General features: G+C 39.5%; 1 protein-coding gene across 1 annotated transcript; it reads right to left on the reverse strand.

The window, feature by feature from the left end:
• Positions 1 to 7,968: 7,968 nt before the first annotated feature.
• On the reverse strand, positions 7,969 to 9,804 carry LOC149297678 (leucine-rich repeat and immunoglobulin-like domain-containing nogo receptor-interacting protein 1). The gene has a single exon (XM_089488301.1). It carries the CDS (start codon positions 9,787 to 9,789, stop codon positions 7,969 to 7,971), a length of 1,821 nt encoding a protein of 606 aa, XP_089344427.1. The 5' UTR covers positions 9,790 to 9,804.
• Positions 9,805 to 18,753: the final 8,949 nt, after the last annotated feature.

The following is an 18,753-nucleotide window of genomic DNA, read 5'->3' on the forward strand; positions in this document are numbered from 1 at the left end:
GTGTGTCAAGCAAATCTATCCAAATAAGCCAGATTTGAGAGACAGATAAATAACAGCACAATAAAATATGTTTGACCTGAAGATGTTGAGCACTGAGCCACTGTGTTTTCCCACATACACAACAGAGATTGGTGAATAGCTATGTTACCTTGGTCAGCTATTTAAGAGCTCAGTGTATGAATACATCAGTTTTGAGTGTGTTCTATTTGTTCACAAATATTCATTGCAATTGTTAATAAAATCTGATTTATCGTTGGTGTATCTGTGTTTCTACTGAGCTTACTCACCATTCTGAAAATTAGGTTTAAAAGGGTGATGGGAATTTTTCATGCATCTTCTATGTTGTCATGTGAAAGGTTCAGCGTATGCTAAACTATGACCTTTTAATGAGCTCTCAATAAATCCCACATAACATTAACCATTTAGTAGTCATTTGCAGAAGTTATCGGTGTTAACATGATGAATGTGATAAAATGCTTGAATACTTGCCCTTATACTTTTATACCATTACGTGAGAATAAAAAGCATTTGTCTCCATTAAAAATACTTGGTGTGATTTTTTTACTTTCCTTCATATGCATTTATGTTTTGAAGATGCACCCAGACATGAAATCACATCTTTGAAAGGCTTACTTTGAGCTTTATATATAATGTCCATAGGAACGCCATAAGGCCTTTCTCTCCTTTTGTGATACCTTGAATTACCATTGCCGAGAAAGCACCTGTAGTAGTGAGATAACTACTCCAATGCAGTGGGAAGCAAAATTGCTAGACTGTTGGCTGTAGGAAACTCTGTTATAGGGAAATAATGGTATCCTGTTTCCAGGACTATAAATGCTGAACATTCTTCTGTCTCTAACCAGCTTGGCTTCAACGTATTTGGGAACCAAGACTGGAAAAGTGATGTTGGACGGAGATATTTGGGTTAGGACTATCTGACTCTACAGTAGGGCCATGTTTCATCTTTATGACGTGACATGGTTTTCTCTAAACAATTATTTCTGGCAAACTGGAGGAGGCTTTAAACTAAGATTGGAAAGAGAAATTTATCGTTGGGGGTCACTCACTCACATGGTAGTTCACCCAAACGGCGAGCCTGAGTTATATTGCCAAGGGGTCCTGCTCCTCCACTGGGTGTCTTCTTTGAGCAAAGCAGGAAACTCAATTTAATTGCTATCACATAAATGTGGTTAGATGAGATTGAAGATGGACAGTTAAATTAGTTAAGTGAATAAGAAATTTGAAATGAGTAATTTTATATGTAAAATCTGAATTAACTAGATTGTTGATAATGAAGAGGCCCTGGAGTCACACTTTTTCACAAGAGATAAAAGGTCATTATTACAAAGCCAGAAAAGCTGCACATCTGGGTCATGCTTTAATCATGGGTGATTTTAATTACCCAGACATTGATTGGAATATTGGGTCATGTTGTACAGTTAAGGGATACAGATACTTGAACTTGCTAATTATTAACAGTAAAAGCACCAAGCTGAATGATTACCAGCCTGGATGTCCATCTGACAAACAAGTGTTTAAATAAGGGAACACTTGGCACATAGTGACCTTAATATTGTCTCACTTAAAATATATTTTTTTAAATAAAATGGCATTGGCTTCTGCAAAACACTATTTGAAGAAGGCCAACTACAGCATGGTAAGGTCATCTGAGCAGCTTGTTAACTGGAACAAACCCTTTGTTACTAAATTTACTTCAAATTTAAGTAACTTTAAAAAATAAACATAATAAACCTACTAAAAGTGAAAGCAAAACACGTACATAAATAAAATTTAGAGGTGCTGTTCCAAGACATTAATTGTACCCTATAGTATGCTAAGCGTTTTAAGACCCTTTTCCATTGCTATATTAAGAACCAATCAGTACCTGCTTTTCTGTTACGTAATGATAAAGGGTTCCCAGAAGAAAAAACAAAGATTTTACTTGATGAAATAATAAATTTTCGGGGAAGTTTTGGGCAACAACAATACTAGGAATGGTGTATCGCTTAAAGGAAACTGATTTAAGGGAAAACGTATAATTGACTGAAAACTGTCCAAGTAATAGCAAACAGAGTAATGGACAATGTAAAAAACGTTAGTGGGCTCTTGGCAGGTTCTGGTCTTCTTTTATTGTAGATAATTCTGTGATAATATGTAAGGAAATTCTTCTCTGGCCATGGATTTGGAAGAACTCTGGGAATTGGCAGGTAAGCCACAGATGACATTTAATGTGGATAAAAGGAAATGTAAGCATATTGAAAAACATACAATACACCGGTATATATATGTGTATATATATGTATATATATGTGTGTGTATATATATATATATATATATATATATATACTGTATATCATACTCAGCATTTCCTTACTGGATCCTGGGCAGGGGGTGGGACCAGATATTTTGCATGACCCTGCAGCATTGAGCTCAAGGCTACCCACTACAGATACTGGGTAGTTTGGAGCTCATTTACAAGTTTGGGGGCCACTTAAAGGCTGAAGAGGAGAGACTAAAAGTGCGGCTCGGATTCCTCATAAAGAGATATTACTTTAATTTTCTTTAAGACAAATTTGTTGTCAGAAGTATTACCGTATTTGCTCGATTATAAGATGACCCTGATTATAAGACGACCCCCCAAAATCTGAATATTAACTTAGGAAAAAAAGAAAAAGCCTGAATATAAGACGGCCCTAAAGGAAAAAAGTTTTACCAGTAAATGTTAATTCATTAACTATTTTTTTAAATAAAAGCTATGATTGAGAATATTTTTTTTGTTTTTATTTCCTTGTATTTTCCAACCTGTCCCCCAGTTACGCACATCTGCCCCCAGGCTTGCCACACCAATATGGCACTGTGGCCCATGATATGCCTTTTAACCCTCTATATGCCACTGTGCCCCATGGTATGCCTTTTGACCCCCTATGTGCCACTCTGCCTCCAGAAATGCCTTATACCCCTATATCCCATTCTGGCATTTAGGGGGTTAAAATGCATATTATGGGGCAGAGTGGCATATAGGGAGGTATAAGGCATTTCAGGAGGCAGAGTGCTGTATTAAATGCCCTCTTAACGCCACTCTGCCTCCTGAAATGCCTTATACCTCCCTATATGCCACTCTGCCCCATAATATGCCTTTTAACCCCCTAAGTGCCAGAGTGGCATATAGGGGTATAAGGCATTCCAGAAATGCCCTATGCCCCCATTTAACAAACACACACACACACGCACACACACACTTACCGGTGCTTCCAATTTCCTGCTGTATTGCCGGGGCAGCGGGTTGACGTCCCCTTCCGCTGCAGTCGGAAGGAGGTGGAGTTGGCAGCGGGGGTTTGTCTGCGTCCATCGCGCAGACCTTCCCCGGCTGTGAGAGATCAGAGTTCCCCGCACCAGTGCAGCACCGGCACCGGTGCGGGGAACTCTGATCTCTGACAGTCGGGGAAGGTATCCGCGACGGACGCAGACAACCCCCGCTGCTAGCCACACCTCCTTCCGGCTGCAGCGGACGTTGTCTACGCGGATCGCGTAGACGTCAACCCGCTGCCCCGGCAATACAGCAGGAAGCACCGGTAAGGGGGGGGGGGGAGACAGGAGGATCCAGGTCCCCTGCAGCGGTGCGGGGGATCTGTATCTTAGTCTCATAATCAGACCTCTATTTGAGGTCTGATTAGAAGACGACCCCGATTAGAAGACGAGGGGTATTTTTCAGAGCATTTGCTCTGAAAAAAACCTCGTCTTATAATCGAGCAAATACGGTATATAACTAAGTTTATGCATATTTACTCCTTTATACAAGTGTTGGTGATGGGCCTTAATTATACCTTTTTCTTAACACCCCCCCCCGTCTCTGCCCTTAATTTTCTGGCACTGGCATAATGGGAAACAGACATTTGATGTTGGAATTGTTCTACGGAGTTGGGTCTTTGAAATGTAACTCTTTAGTTACCCTCAAGAATTAGAGAGGCAGAGATTGTCAGTGTATAAAACATCCATAAAAGCGTGGGCTTTACCAGCATCCTGAAAATCAGCAGCGCAAATTCAAATTGCTGCTTGCATACTAGAAAATGGAACTCTGACTACTATGCCTGTTTAATGTGTTATCAAAGCATCTTCATGCATGAATGGATAATTGTACGGAATCAGCAAGGAGCATTATCTATTGTTAACTTAACTATTATAGCCCACATGGAACTGTAGGCAAGGAGGGCAATTGCCAACTTAGAGGGTTCAATTCAGAGTCACTACCTGAAGCTGTTTTACTTGCAGTTCTAAACATAACCACCAGGGCCCCAAATGATTTACATGGCGGCTGGATCCTTTCTATCCTCGTGGTAAGTGCTTCCTTCCTGTGCACGCCTTTTCTGTAAATGTGTTGGACAGGACTGCATGGTGGACGTACATGTTTCGGGTTGTTTTTACTTGGTCCCTTGGCTTGACTTGACCACTGGACTGATTGTTTCCAGTTTTGCCTAATATTCCTGGAAGGGTAGCCATCTGTAATTGGATTACAACATATATGCATACATTGGAACCTTCTTGATGATTTTCTGAGCTACTTACCTGCACTCAAGCTGTGATTTGAAGATGTGACTTACTATTGTGACGATCATACATTGGAATGCCCAGATCATATTCAATTACAGTAGGTATGAAGGTGTGATAGACAATATGAACCAGAAAGTTTGCCAATTTACCTTGAGATGGATTCCCAAGAATTTGCATTTGAGAAACGGAAAGACTGGCAGAGCATTATAAAGGTTGTAGTTCAAACACAGCTGGTAAAGCTATCTCTTGGCTATATTTAGGGAGTGTGACGACTAGCTATGTTTCATAGCTATAAGACCATTTTTGCTGGATGGTGAATATATAGATGATTATGGACTTTATATATCATACAGAAAGTTACGGTGCAGATGAGATCTGTCAGCGAGGCACTTTACCTGGAAGCAGAGGGTGTAGAGTTCATAGGCTGATATCTTCCATCCCAGGAGAACACCCAAGCAACATTTACCCAATTCACATCAATACTCACCAAAAGTGACATGCATGGAAAGCTTGAATGTTTCAGCCAAGGCAAAAATCTTACCTAACTTGGCTGCATCTCTCTCACATGGCCAGGTGGAAACAGTTAGGCAGGGGAACGCAAACGGCTACGTTGCAAAGACCAAAGACATTTTAAAAGAACAAACTGGCCTCCTGTATCGCTTTGGTGATTCTCTTAACATACACAACTGTGGCTCTGATTACTTATTTATTGCTGGTATATTTACAGCTTAAACGTGCTTGTAAAATATATTGCTGAGTATATTATTTTAACCATCCTCTAACAGCAGCGTAGGCTGCACTTTAATATTTAGCATGATCTTTTTTCATTTTTGGTGGCCACCTCCTAGCGTGCAGAAGGATACTAATTAGTGTATACTACCAGGGGCACCATCCAATTGTGCCAAGCAGGAAGCTAACAAACAATTAAAGAGATAAAATTTGGCCAAGCAAATATGTAAATGTTAATTATATGTGGAGACAGACCCAGAGGGAGACAGAAAGGGATGCAGGACAAGAATGAGCTGTCCAACTAGCGGCATACTAGAGATTTCGGAGCAGTTTGTGGCACCTCAGCCAGCTTCAAGGCTGTGCCTGCTGGCATAAGTGGGAAAACAGAAGGAAGAGGGAGAAAGACAAAGTGAAGATGGGCTGGTGATAGGCAGTAACAAATAACATGAATAATGGTCTTGCTTATCCATTTGAAGACCAAGTGTGAAGGTATGTTTCAGAACAGCATATTTAATTACCCTCTCACTCTCCCTTTACTGGCTTATATCCTCATTATATCTCTTTACACAAAACAGCCAGATATGGGAATGTGACAAACTGTGAGCAGCCCCTAATCTTTTTTAATTTCTTAATTTATAAGAAAACATGGAATCCCAATGTTTTTTTTGTCATGTTATCACAGCTTTGAATTGTTACTTTGATCAGATTTCCAACCCAAAAATATCTAAGTAAAGAGTGAAAGTGAATCCTGTGTGCCAATAGTATTAACAATTGTAACCCATCACACAATGTTTTGTGTGCTGCATTGCACCTATCACATTGTATCCATTCCCATTCTTATCCATTTCTGCTCTTCCAGTAGAACTTCCCTCATTAAGCTTTAGCTGAATATTTGTCCTTAGTGATCTGTCACTAACAAGGATCAGAGCCACTGGCAGCAAGTAGATTAGATAAGGACTCAATTACTAAATGAGCTGTTAGCTACTTATATTAAAGAAGTCTACCAGAGAGCAGAATCTTTACAAATGGATGGTATAAAGTAGGGGGTAATGTCAGCTTTTGGATTCAACTTCTGCAGGATTTGAGGAATGTTCTCTACTTGGGAACCTTCATAACAATTCATAGTGTCAAGTAACTGTGTGCAGAGGCTGACATTGGTTAGATAACGGCATAGTATATTAGTGCTTACATGAGACGTAGGTGTAATGATGGACCATTACTCTACATTCAAGAAAGTTCTAATTAAATCTAAATTATCTACAAATCATCAGCTTATTAGTGCTTGGTGAATTAGCAGTTCTTTTATATTGATTGGTTGTCTGTCTCGTCATATACGCTGCAATGAGCTTATCATCAATGGCAAATCTTCTTTAGTCACACCCACAATCAACAGACTGACCTGTTTACTGTCTGAAATTAATGAACTGAGACGCTTATCTGTCAGCGAGCAAACAGTTCTATCATTTCACTGGGGGATTCTCCAGAGTAACCATAAACCTTATTGTAATTCATTCAATAATCAGCAATTTTAAGTGTACCCCCCCTCATTGAGGCCAATAATGCCAATTACCCTGTATAAATCCTTTCTACATTTCCTCATCATTATTTCACTGATATATAAACTGTTTAAATGACAATCAAAAAAAAGTGGGGGAAGGTGATGATGGAGAGGGTGATAATAGTATATGAAGCGGTAAAAGCCAAGTAAAAGCAAAGAAATACAACAATGCTGAAATGAGAAGGAAGTGGTGATGAAGAAAGAAGGCATTAAATCTTTAAAGAACAGGGGCAGGAAGAAAGAACAAATTGTAAAAGGGAATGGTAAAAAAAATAAAAATTTGTAAAAAAAACCAAAAATGGGTAAAGGTAAAAGACTGCACAGTATTAGTGAAGAATTACAGGAAGAATACAGAATATAGCCAACAATATAGGAGCATTTATATAGCCGTCAATGTAGGGTATGGATTCATGGATAAGAGGTTTAGTGATTGAGGTTCATGGGCCATATGGAATTATTAGTCTCTGTTCCTATTACTCCTCAAATCTTCTCCTCCATTAAATAATGTGGATATTTATTAAATAGTAGTACATATATGAGCAACTGTTTCCACCCTTACGAGAGATATATATATATATATATATATAGGGAGGTGTACCTAGTTTAATGATGTAATGATGTTACAACAGATCCACATTCTTTGGAGTTTTCTAGTTTTTTTATTTTTTCAGTAATATTCTTGTTTATTTTTTTTCATAAAAATCACAGGTATTGAAATTGGGAGAAGATAAAGAGGACAAAGTTCAATATTAGACTATTTCTCTGCCTCCCAAGAGCCCCTCAAATTCCTTCTCCTTCGTACGGGGGCTGTTCCAAAGTCTCCATTTTCCAGTTGCCTTGTTTATTTCACCCATCCACCCCACCTGCTATCCTCCCATATAAATATCAGGGTTTGAGCCAGATGGGCAGTTTCAGATCTGGAGCAGTTTGGGGAAGTTAAATTCACAGGGTCAAAAGTGCAAAGGTCATTCCCAAAATTGACAGTCTGTGAGTCAACAACATAAGATTAAAGAATCCCCGTCAGATTGCTTGAACTTGAAGGACTGAGCAGAAAATCTAGGGTAAAAATGGGCATTGTGCATTCCACTATTTGCCCCTAATACCCCCTATTCTGCCTTCCCCTCTGCTCCCCATCAGATCATCTTCATGTTGAACTTACGGGGAGCATCTGCTGAGGAGAGTCCAGCATCAGACTTTCGAGGTACATATTCTATCTCAATGTTGTGTTTGGTATTACCTTTGCCCCTGCTCCAAAGGAAAAGCAGAACCAAGCAGAAAAGGACAACCCCCAAGAAAGAAATGAAGCCCATAGTAGTGGCAATGATCAGCGTCTTAATATCAAACGGGAAGGGGACGCTTGCACGTGTGCTATTGACATCACTTTCATTTGGCTGGTTTGAGATGAAGGCAAAGGTCTTGTTCGGTTGATGAGGCCAATCAGGTGAGTAGCTACGTACATGGAGATGTGCCACAGAGGTATCATTGCCGCCTGCATTGCTTGCTACACAATGATACGTCCCATTGTCTTGTATTTGGGCATATCGCACCTCTAGAGTTCCATCTGGAAATACAGTGAGCCGCCCGTTGCTTTTGCTGGTGATGAAAGTCTTGCGAGGAGACTGCCAAAGGATAGTAGGAGGTGGGTCCCCATCAGCCCTACAGTAGAAATGTACTGTGAGTCCTTCATCTACATGTATCACCTGTGCACTACGGTCCTGTATGCGAGCACGTCTACATGTGAAGTAATTTGGCTGTAACACATCAGGGAAGTCTTTAAACTCCTTTCCTTGCACATATTCTGGGCTAGCACAGGAAGGTTGTTGTTTGTGGAAGTTCAGTCGCCAGCGTCGACGGAAGATCCACAGAAGGCGGCAGTCACAAGCCAATGGATTGCGGTCTAATATAAGAGTCTCCAGGTTACCCACAGAATGGAAGGAGGATTCCTCTAGTGTGCTAAGTAAGTTGGAAGAGACATTAAGTATTCGCAAATGGTTAAGACCTCGGAATGCATAGGGTTCAACCACAGACAGCTGTCCACCCACTAGGTGAAACTCCTGAAGTCTGAGCAACTCATGCAACATGGAGCCTTCCACGGCAGTGATAGGATTGTAGGAAAGATTGAGGAAGCGGAGATAAACAAGATGTCGAATGGCTACATAGGGTATAGCAGTCAGATTGCTGTATGTGATAGAGAGAGATGTTAAGTTGAGCCCATGAAGGCTATTTGAGGTCATAGTATCCAAATATGGCCAGTGTGCGACCTCCAGAACTTTGAGACGATCTAGCCTTTTAAATGAGTAGTCCCGGATAACATTGATGTTGAGGTACCGGAGTCTCAGGGATATAAGTCCATGGAGATGGGACAGAGCTTCTGTGGGCACTGTAGTGAGGTTGCACTTCTCCAGTGTCAGCTCTTCCAGGCTGTTAAGCCCACGGAAAGCACGATGGGAGATGTAGACCAAATCATTATCTCCAACTTCCAGGGACTTCAGGTTGTATAAGTCTTGGAACATATCATCTAAAAGGATGACAATTTTGTTTTCACTAATATCAAGCCGGGTGAGATTACTTAGCCCTGTGAAAACACCGAGAGGAATGAGCTTGAGGCGGTTACTCCGCAACCCCAAAGAACGCAGGTTGGAAAGCCCACTAAAGGCTCCTGGCTCAATGACACTCACAATGTTTTCATTTAGTTCCAATTCTTCTAAGTAAGGAAAAGAGGAAAATTCATCCTGATTGATAGTTTTAATACGATTCTTGCTTAAATCCAAGAGTCGTGTATCAGTAGGTACACCTTCAGGGACGGAGATGTGGCGCTTGCGGTGGCACAAGACAGAGCGGTCCTGGGGGGAGCAATCACAACGTTGGGGACAACCTGAGGCAGAGCCGGACAGGATGGAGCCCACTATAAGTAGGAGAATGGGACACAGGCAAGATGGCAGCGGGAGAATCATACTGGATGCTTGACTCCTCACCTAGAAAGAAACATAAGTGTTAATAATGTGTATACAGGGGAAACATTGTAAATATAAAATGTTGCTCGGATATATGGGAGCATCTTATAAAACTAGATTATCTTAAATGTAATTGGATAAGCAGTATGTCTAAAAAAGTAGGTAGACTTGCAGTAAAGTGGTAAAAACTAGCAAAGGAAGTTTTAGCACCAGATAAACAAAATGTATATTTGGAAAAATCAATGAAATCTGAGCATACTGTGGGTGGATGTGGTAGATCTGCATCTATAAAGAGAAGGCAGAGAATACCAAGGGCACTACTATATTTTAAGATTATACATTGACCACTATTTGATGGATTACATCCCCATGATTCTTAGCCAGTCTTCACTGATTGAATTTTTGTAAACAGATGCAACACCACATATTACAACAAACCTAGATACATGAGGTACAAATAAAACTATATTCACAGGCGATGTTGTGTAAGTATTGAATCAAATACCAATATGGCAGACTCTAAACACAGCCAGCATTTATCCATACCAGTGCCCCGCTCCAACCTTATCTGAACGCTGGAGATGTAAAACAAAGACCCAACCTCCACCTCCTCTGTAATTCCAACAATGAGCACAGACAGGGCAATTAGACAATTACCAATAATTGCAGACCAGGAATCTTAGTCTGGGAAAAAGTGAGTCCTATTAACCCTCACAAAGGCATTGGGAGGGAAAGGCTTTGCTTGCTTTTGCTGCTTCTTTCTCTCTCTGAGAGCCCCAACTGTCTTTTGCTACCTCTCTGTGTAAGATACTATTATCACTGCTCAGGAGAGTATTCCTTCACAGAGATTGTCACATTATTTTCATTACTCTGTCATTACTCATGCAGAATAAGAAGCTTTTATAGTAAGTTAAGTTATCTTGTATAAACCTCTATGGTACATCTCAAATTGAGCTTCCATTATGAATAATCGCCCTTTATTCATAACACTCATCACTATAAGATAACCTCTATAATCAGAGAGGTCAAAGTCCAAGCCTCGAGGAATCTTAATTACAGGTGAGTAGTGGAGAGTTATTAGCATAATAACTAGTGATTGGCACCTTACAAGTGCTGACAAAATGAAATCGAAGAGAAAGTATCCCCTCGGTTAGTTTTATAAAGCACTGGGTTAATCACAGATGAGTCACTGTACGACTCAAAGGTGTTTTTTTTAGGTATATTTTGCTATGTTTAAGAACAAATAAAGTAGGAATAAGATTGTGTAAACCATATGTGTCAATTAGGTATCTGCCGATTCTGCCTAAGAGCTGTAGGTTACTTTTCCCTTGGTTTTGTGAAACTCCTACATGAAGTTAATGAAGACTTGTCTTGGTTGAAAAGTGCTGTCTTCCAGAGGTTGATGAAATCAGACTTCAAGTTGGCTTTATTCTAAGTTTATGAAATAGTTGAATGCATGTATACCAAACTCAATTTAAAAATAATCATGGATTCTGCTTGCTGTACAAGAAGTACAAATTCCTTACTTACGACTTCGCTGTCTATATAACATATAAACCTATTTCTCACTGCGCTAAACTGTCTACAAGATACACTGCTAGCTCTCACTCTTATTCTGTCTCCAAAAGATGCATAATCGTCCCTCGGCTATGTTCGATATGAGATGCAAAGCTAATCTGTATTCCTTTCCTCTCACCAACATTCATTTTAGGAGGAGGTAAGTATTTCTTACTGTGTGGTTACTAAAGAGAGCAGGCCCCAAACAGAAACTTCCCAGAAGAAAAGCTTGGTGGCAGCATGTTAGAGGGTAATAGCGTTTGGAGCTAGGGTATCTCTGAGACAGAGAATGAGAATGGTCGTAAGGTGACACTGATGAAGATATTGTAGTTCAGATATGTACAGGATAGACTTAGTAAAAAGACAAATAAAACAAGGAGAAAGCAACAAATAAAATGAACAAGAATGTGTGAAGAAAGGAGTGTATGTACAGCCACCAAACTATATTGGTTGAAATCACACCAACATATATCCATCGGGAAAAAGTGTTTAGATGGTGCAAGTACACAGAGAGAGGATGAGCAACTATTCATGCAAGGGGAAGCAGTACATGCTCACAATATGATTTATAAATATCTATCCCCTTTCAACGTACTGGAGGAAAGATACACAGATTCTATCCATACCTGGCCTTCATTTTCCTCAACTGGAAGATCGTTTCTTGTGTTTCCATATCCAGTAAAGCAATGACAAAACACCAGCCTTTGAACCACCACACAACAATCAAAGAAACAATGACACGATCACTCCTGTGTTCACACTGAAAAATGCTAAATCAGGCACACGTAGAACGCATTGCAGGACAGCATACAGAAGCGGGGTATAAATGCCACTGATATCTCTGGCATACAAGTCACACAAGAGATTCACGTACATGCACACAAAGAGATAAACATAGACACACAGACGCGCAAGGACACACGCAGACAGTGCCGCTCAGCAATAAAATCCAGAGGCTGATCTCCAGCTGCAGAAATTTTCCACGCATAGTCGAATACAGGCTGGTGCTGCTAGGCAGAAAAAAAATGAAGAAGAAGGAGGGACGGACACACAATGCAGGAGAGGAACCAAAGACAACAAGGAGGAAAGATGAAGAACGAGCAGCGAGAGAACCAGAAAAAGGCAAAGGAAAAAGAAAAAAAAAACATGCAGAGAGGAGAGACAGAGCAGAGGTGGCGCAAGCAGAGACCTAGTATCAGGGAGAAAAAGGGAGGGGAATGAAAGAAAGAACAAGGGGGGTGGGGAAAAGAAGGAAGAAAAATGGGATGAGTTAGGAAAAAAGAAGTGGCTATGAGCAATTGGGCAACTGTTATTCTGCCCAAAAAGCGACCGAGCACTGCACACCATGACAGATGCCGAACGATGGTTATTAAGGCATATCTTATATACTATATACTGAGAGAGAGTGGTGCTGTGTATATTGACAGTATTGTACTTGTATAACTGTGCTGCATTTACTGGGAGATAGCAGTGCCATTTATAGCAAGTGTGCAGTATGGATTTAGAAATAGCCATGCCATGTATACCTAGCACAGACACAATGTATATATTGGACAGTGTGCTCTATACAATGAGAGAAAAATGAACAGTATTGACTGACAGACGGCTGTGTTATACATAGTAAGACATACGGTATATGTTTCATATATAGCAATAGACAGCCATGCTGTATACACAAAGGCAGCCGTGGTATTTATACAGAGGGACAGACATGCTGTATATACAAAGAGAGCTATTCAGCATATACAAATGGAGAGCAGCGCTGTATATACCAAACTACACCTATGTTGTATGGTTCCAGAAACCAGCTGTGCTATATACTGTCCTTTATGCTATATGCAGAGGCAGCTGAACTGTACCCAGTGATATACCTGTGTTATATAGACAGAGAAATCACCGAGCTGTATACACTAAAAGTCATTCTGTATATGTTGTGCTTTATATACAGACATATTGAAACATAGCTGTGTTGTATATACCGAAACATAACTGTGCTGTATATAGTGAGACATAGCAGTGATGTATACAGTGAGATATAACTGTGCTGTATATAGTGAGACATAGCTGTACTGTATAGAGCATAGCCATCATCGCTCAGAGCTCCTGGTGAGCATCTGTTGCACAGAAAGGGTTGTGTCGCTGTTGGGGCAGGTAATTACAGCAGTGGGTGATTAATAATTAATGTAGCTAGCGAGTAAACATCACAGTGGTACACAGCTCACTGTAGGGCACTGCATCAACCACATGAGGACACCCATCACAGGTTTGAAGTGGTCCAAGACAGTGTCTGTCCAAAGCCAGGGAAATGTGTTATCAAAGGACCCTGTTGTGTGCATTGAAAAGCTCTGTTAGTGCTGGATTTTCTGCAAGCAGAATGAAACAAGGTACACTGATCCATTAAACATTATAACAGAATGAGAGAGTAGTAATTATCTCCATGTATAGGATACTTTGTTAATAGATGAATGTATGTATGCATTGTGTATTTAAGAGGTGAGTGTGCACCCTTCTTCAACGCTAGGGATTTTACGCCCTGTCCTAGTGATCAGTTCTGTGGTGGGTAAACACCTAGTTAATGCTCAATTTTGTCCCCTCTGGCCTGTAATTCTATTATAGGATTAATTATTTCCTGCATTCTAACAGCTGCCAGAAAAGAGAGGATGGGGTACTGTGGAATAGACAGAGGGTGAGAGAGAACAGATACAACGGCTGGGAGAGGATATGGGCATAGGACTCAGATACGGGGGCAGAGGAGACAAGGAAGATAAAGAACGCAGAGCAGGGCAGAGAGAGAGAGCGAGAGAGAGAGAAAAGGCAGAGGTTACAAAGGGTGTAGGCTGTTAGACTGAAAGTCTCTTTCTGTTCTTCTCCTCTTGCTTCTTTATCTTTATTAGCTCTGTCCACGTTCCCAGTGCTAAATGAATTCCCTTTGGGTGGTAAATGAGAGTAATAGGAGAGAAGGAACTAGAGCCGTGACATGAATCCTAATAAAGGGGTGAGAGACACAGAGACTGGGAAGAAAAGGGGAGAACTGGGCTGAAGAGAGAAAGTTCAACAGTCATTTACCCCATTTTCCAGGGGTCAGAAGATTAACTATAGTAAGTGAGCAACTTGAAAGGTCATAGTGGAGTGATAAGAGGCATAGAGGGAGGAGGAGAAGTAGAAATGATACCAAAACGAGAGGATGAGAGAAATGGATCTAAATAAGGAGGCAGAAAGAATTAGAATGGAATACAGAATTAGGGCAGAATTTCAAGCTGGTAAATGAAAGAGTGTAAAGGGGTGGGGTGTACATATGGAAAGAAATGTGTTATTTCTGCTTGTTGGCATACTGGGCACAGTTCAGATACTTAACAGATGGCTTAATCACCTTTTACACCATTACAACCTATTACTAGCTTATTGGCCAAAATAAGAAATTCCCATTAGCAGGTTCTAAAGTTGGTAGCCAATGAGAGAGAGCATAATATCCTTGTGATGTGTCTTATAACAGAAATAAAGGTCTTCATGTCCTTAGTCATATTAAAGAACCGCATAAAACCATATTTTATGTGAAAGCGACAATGGACACTTAAGTACATGGCAAAATGTTCTAACCATTTTCTAACCTCTAACTCTAGACAGCTGTTGTAGGACTCATTGGTTGCACTACAACCTTCTATTTAAAGACTAAAGAACAGCAGGGCAGGGGTAGAAACGTCCACCACCTTCATAATCACTGTGATTGTGCTGCTAGGCTCAAAAAAGCTCTTGGTGCTTTTGAACACAGTTAAGTATTGTGTTTTGTGGTCAGCATGAATTTCAGCACAATATAAGTTTCAACTACTTTTTACAGGGATGTAGGGAAATATTATTCATTTATCGTCACTTAATTTTTGCCTTTACCAAGCTACATATATTTGGGTAACAAAATATATAAATGCAGGGCAGAAATAAAAGCAATGATCTCTTTCATGATATATTTTATAAGCATTCCAATAAACATGTGTTTACCAGGAACTATGTAATGTAAGTAATACAAAATTATAAAGCAAAGGACTGCTTTGACAAAACACCCTATACCTTTTGTTGAACTAGAATTTCTACCCTGCCAATCAGAGTATATGGAGGTTTTTCTTTAGTCGTGGAATATTTGAACACCAGACCTTTAGAGTGCACAAATATTTCTATGAAAGGGTTTTAAAAACATTGTTTGGAAGTAAGCACACTGAATTCTTAGTAGTCTGGTTAAATCCAGGATAAATTTGAATGAATAATTTATGTTCATTGCATTCAGTCACACACCCTGCAATACATAACCAGGATCATACGCACAGCCATGAATAACTTAACTCATCAATATCGCAACCAGGTCCTTCTCCACTGCTGTACCACAGATTCAGCTGTGGACGTTTGTCACACCTTTCAGCAAACAGCCACTGAGATCTGTCATACCCATTGACCCTGTGTAGATGTGCCATGCATGGACAAGTGTAGTAACAAAGCTCCCTTCCCATACCTCCATTTTCCAATCTTTTACCCACCTCCCCCAGCCTCCATTTCCTAACTCTCTCTTTTTTCTTAGCTCTCATTTCCCATATCAGCCCTGTCTCTTTCATCCTATTAATTCTAACTTGCATCTAAAAACCAAGACCATCATTGCACAGAAAAGAAAGTCAACCATATGCTTCTCCCCTTTCTAAGGAATTGGGAAGGCTTATTAGATCCCTCCTTTGCCACTTAATGGCGTCTTTGAAATAAGGAGATGGTATAATTACAACACACTTTTTCATTAAGTCTCATACAGAAAAAATAACTATAACAAAATCATATATTTCTTAATGTGACTGTAAAGTGTATTTAAGACATACGTAAAGACCTAAGGTTTAGACAGGGTCTATGTGGGAAACGTGATTGGCACAAAGTCAAATTTATGTGACAAACAATCAATCAAAAATCTCCAGCCCAAGTTCCACCCTCATGCTTAATTAAATGGCTATACACCACTGTGGCACCTTTGGGATATTTACATATCCTAAAGGCTCAATTTTTCAAATGATCTCAAAACTCCCATCACCATGTTGCCAATAACTCTTAACACCACAGCTTTGCACTGTGCTCTATATATGATTTAAGCATTCATTGTAAGTGTTGAGGTGTAGTCATCCTGTCAGAATGTGGATATAATATAATTGTTATTACGACATTTGGTGATTTCCTTATGTCAAGTGTCTCCTACTTTTGCATTCCAAAGAGATAATATAACACACTCGGTGGATTATATTAATATAAAACGTGAGGAAGACCAGGTGTGGTTGATAGTGGGCTAAATCTTATTACCCGGCATAAGATTTATTGCTGTTTTAGCTTATTTTTTGTGTTGCAATCTATTGGAGAATTAGTATTTTATTATCGTAGGAAAATAAATCTCAAGTAATAGAATTGGACCCAATGCGGCAAAGCCGTTAAAAATAAATAGAAATTTAGAATTATGAAGATCAAAATAAATCAAAATATCTTAAAACTTTTGCCTAGGCTACATTTGTGGCATTAGAACACAGGAAACATCAAATGAAATGTTACTACTAAGATTTTTAATTAGCATACAACAATGCTTGATGATGCCACATTTCAAACTCAAATTTTACAACGACCTATACACTTGTTTACACTTCTGCAATAAATTATGAAGGATGGTTAAAAAAACCCAGTTCCTTTGCAAAAATGTAATTGCCACACGGAATGTATCATGGTTTGCCTTATTCTCATACTTTTCACCCCAATCTCAGGGTAAATGGGCACACAGTCTGAAGCGGACTCCCTCATATTTTACTCTGATTAAATCAGAACTGATCTTTTTAACTAGGGCTCTGGCATATCACAGGTGAAATCTTTCTTTGAATTAATGTGAGATGGTTCAGGATATCTTTATTGTCTGACAAATAATGGTTTTCATAAAGCGCCATTGCTAGAACCATTTGGTTGCCACAATTAGCAAGCCACTGCAACATAATCTTTGGAAAGAGTGTTTTTAAAAGTTTAAGATTTGAGGAGTCTCAGCTACTTTAGAGAGTTCCCAGATATGGGGCACTGTCTCTCAACTTCAAGCTCAGCTATAAACAACTGCAGAAAGAAGAAAGCAACAAAAAAAGAACAATTTCATAAATACAGAAGAGGAAAAAAAAAGCTACCTGGCACACAATGAATGAGATAACATATAAATACATGGGTAGTAGAAGTATTATTAAACACTCATCTACAGACACCAGACAAGCCAGAAGGCTGTTTTTTCCCTCAGAAATCTCATGGTGCTGCCACAAGGGATTCTGGGTAGGTGCATGCAAATAAGGTCAACAACCTTTTGGTTGTGGCAGCACCATGAGATTTCTGAGGGAAAAACAAGCCTTTTGGCTTGTGTGGTGTCTGTAGATGAGTGTTTAATAATACTTCTACTACCCCCTTAATTTTAAGTGGAAGGGTTTTCCATCACCTTTACCCACCATAACTTATGTAATAATATAATTACATGTCACTGTACTTAGACACAATTACATGTATTTAACCCCTTATAACCAAAACAGAGAAAATCGTCATCTTCCAAGATATGAACTTTGTCTACAGTAAACATGTGCAGGGGCATGTGAATTAATCAGGAAGACCCAGGGACACAGAATCTCCAACATCAATACACCACCTGCAGTACAGGTCAGAACCTGGACTTTTATCTAAGGCTGCTTATTAACTTTTTAAATACCACAAGTACGTGCAGTACATTCTAAAATGTAGTAAGGCAATAACGATATCCGCTGTTACATTCCTGTACAAACAGGGTTTGCTGTAAACAAATCAATACAGCAACATTTTGCAGATACACACGATACAGTATATCTGCTAAAGGCGCCCTGTAAAAGTAAGACAACGATGTATAGTTATGATAAGCACATTGATAAGTAGGATCCCCTTGGAGTTCAGAATGTTTGGTAGGTACAAGCATAGCAACAGCTCGAAAAGCCACAATAATGTATATGAAAATAGTGGAATGTGCTTTTATATTATACAGAGTAAGTAAAATACATCGCTCCTCTTCTAAATGCCTTACTCAGTTAGCTCAAAAGATCACAAAGTTACAAAGTCTTGGTTAGCCTTGACTCTTAGGCTGTATTTTATCTTAGAGCTGACAGTTCCCACTTTACAGTTCTTATTTAAAAACTCTATCAGGCACTATATATATTTATATATATATATATATATATATATATATATATATATATATATATATATATATATATATATATATCAGACACACACCGGTAAGCTTTTAAAATTAGTTTGTGATGAAAATAAGACTGTCTTTTGCCACAGGGCAAAAAGGTCACCTTCAGAGTACAAGCAAAAATGATTGCAAGTTTTTGAATACAGACCTGGGGA

The sequence above is a fragment of the Sceloporus occidentalis genome, unplaced genomic scaffold, assembly GCF_023333645.1.
Source record: "Sceloporus occidentalis isolate IW3139 unplaced genomic scaffold, rSceOcc1.0.p SCAF_37, whole genome shotgun sequence".
Classification (NCBI taxonomy): Eukaryota; Metazoa; Chordata; class Lepidosauria; order Squamata; family Phrynosomatidae; genus Sceloporus; species Sceloporus occidentalis.

What these genes read in the sequence shown, in the direction of transcription:
- LOC149297678 (XM_089488301.1), bottom strand. Translation starts at nt 9,789, where the DNA reads ATGATTCTCCCGCTGCCATCTTGCCTGTGTCCCATTCTCCTACTTATA.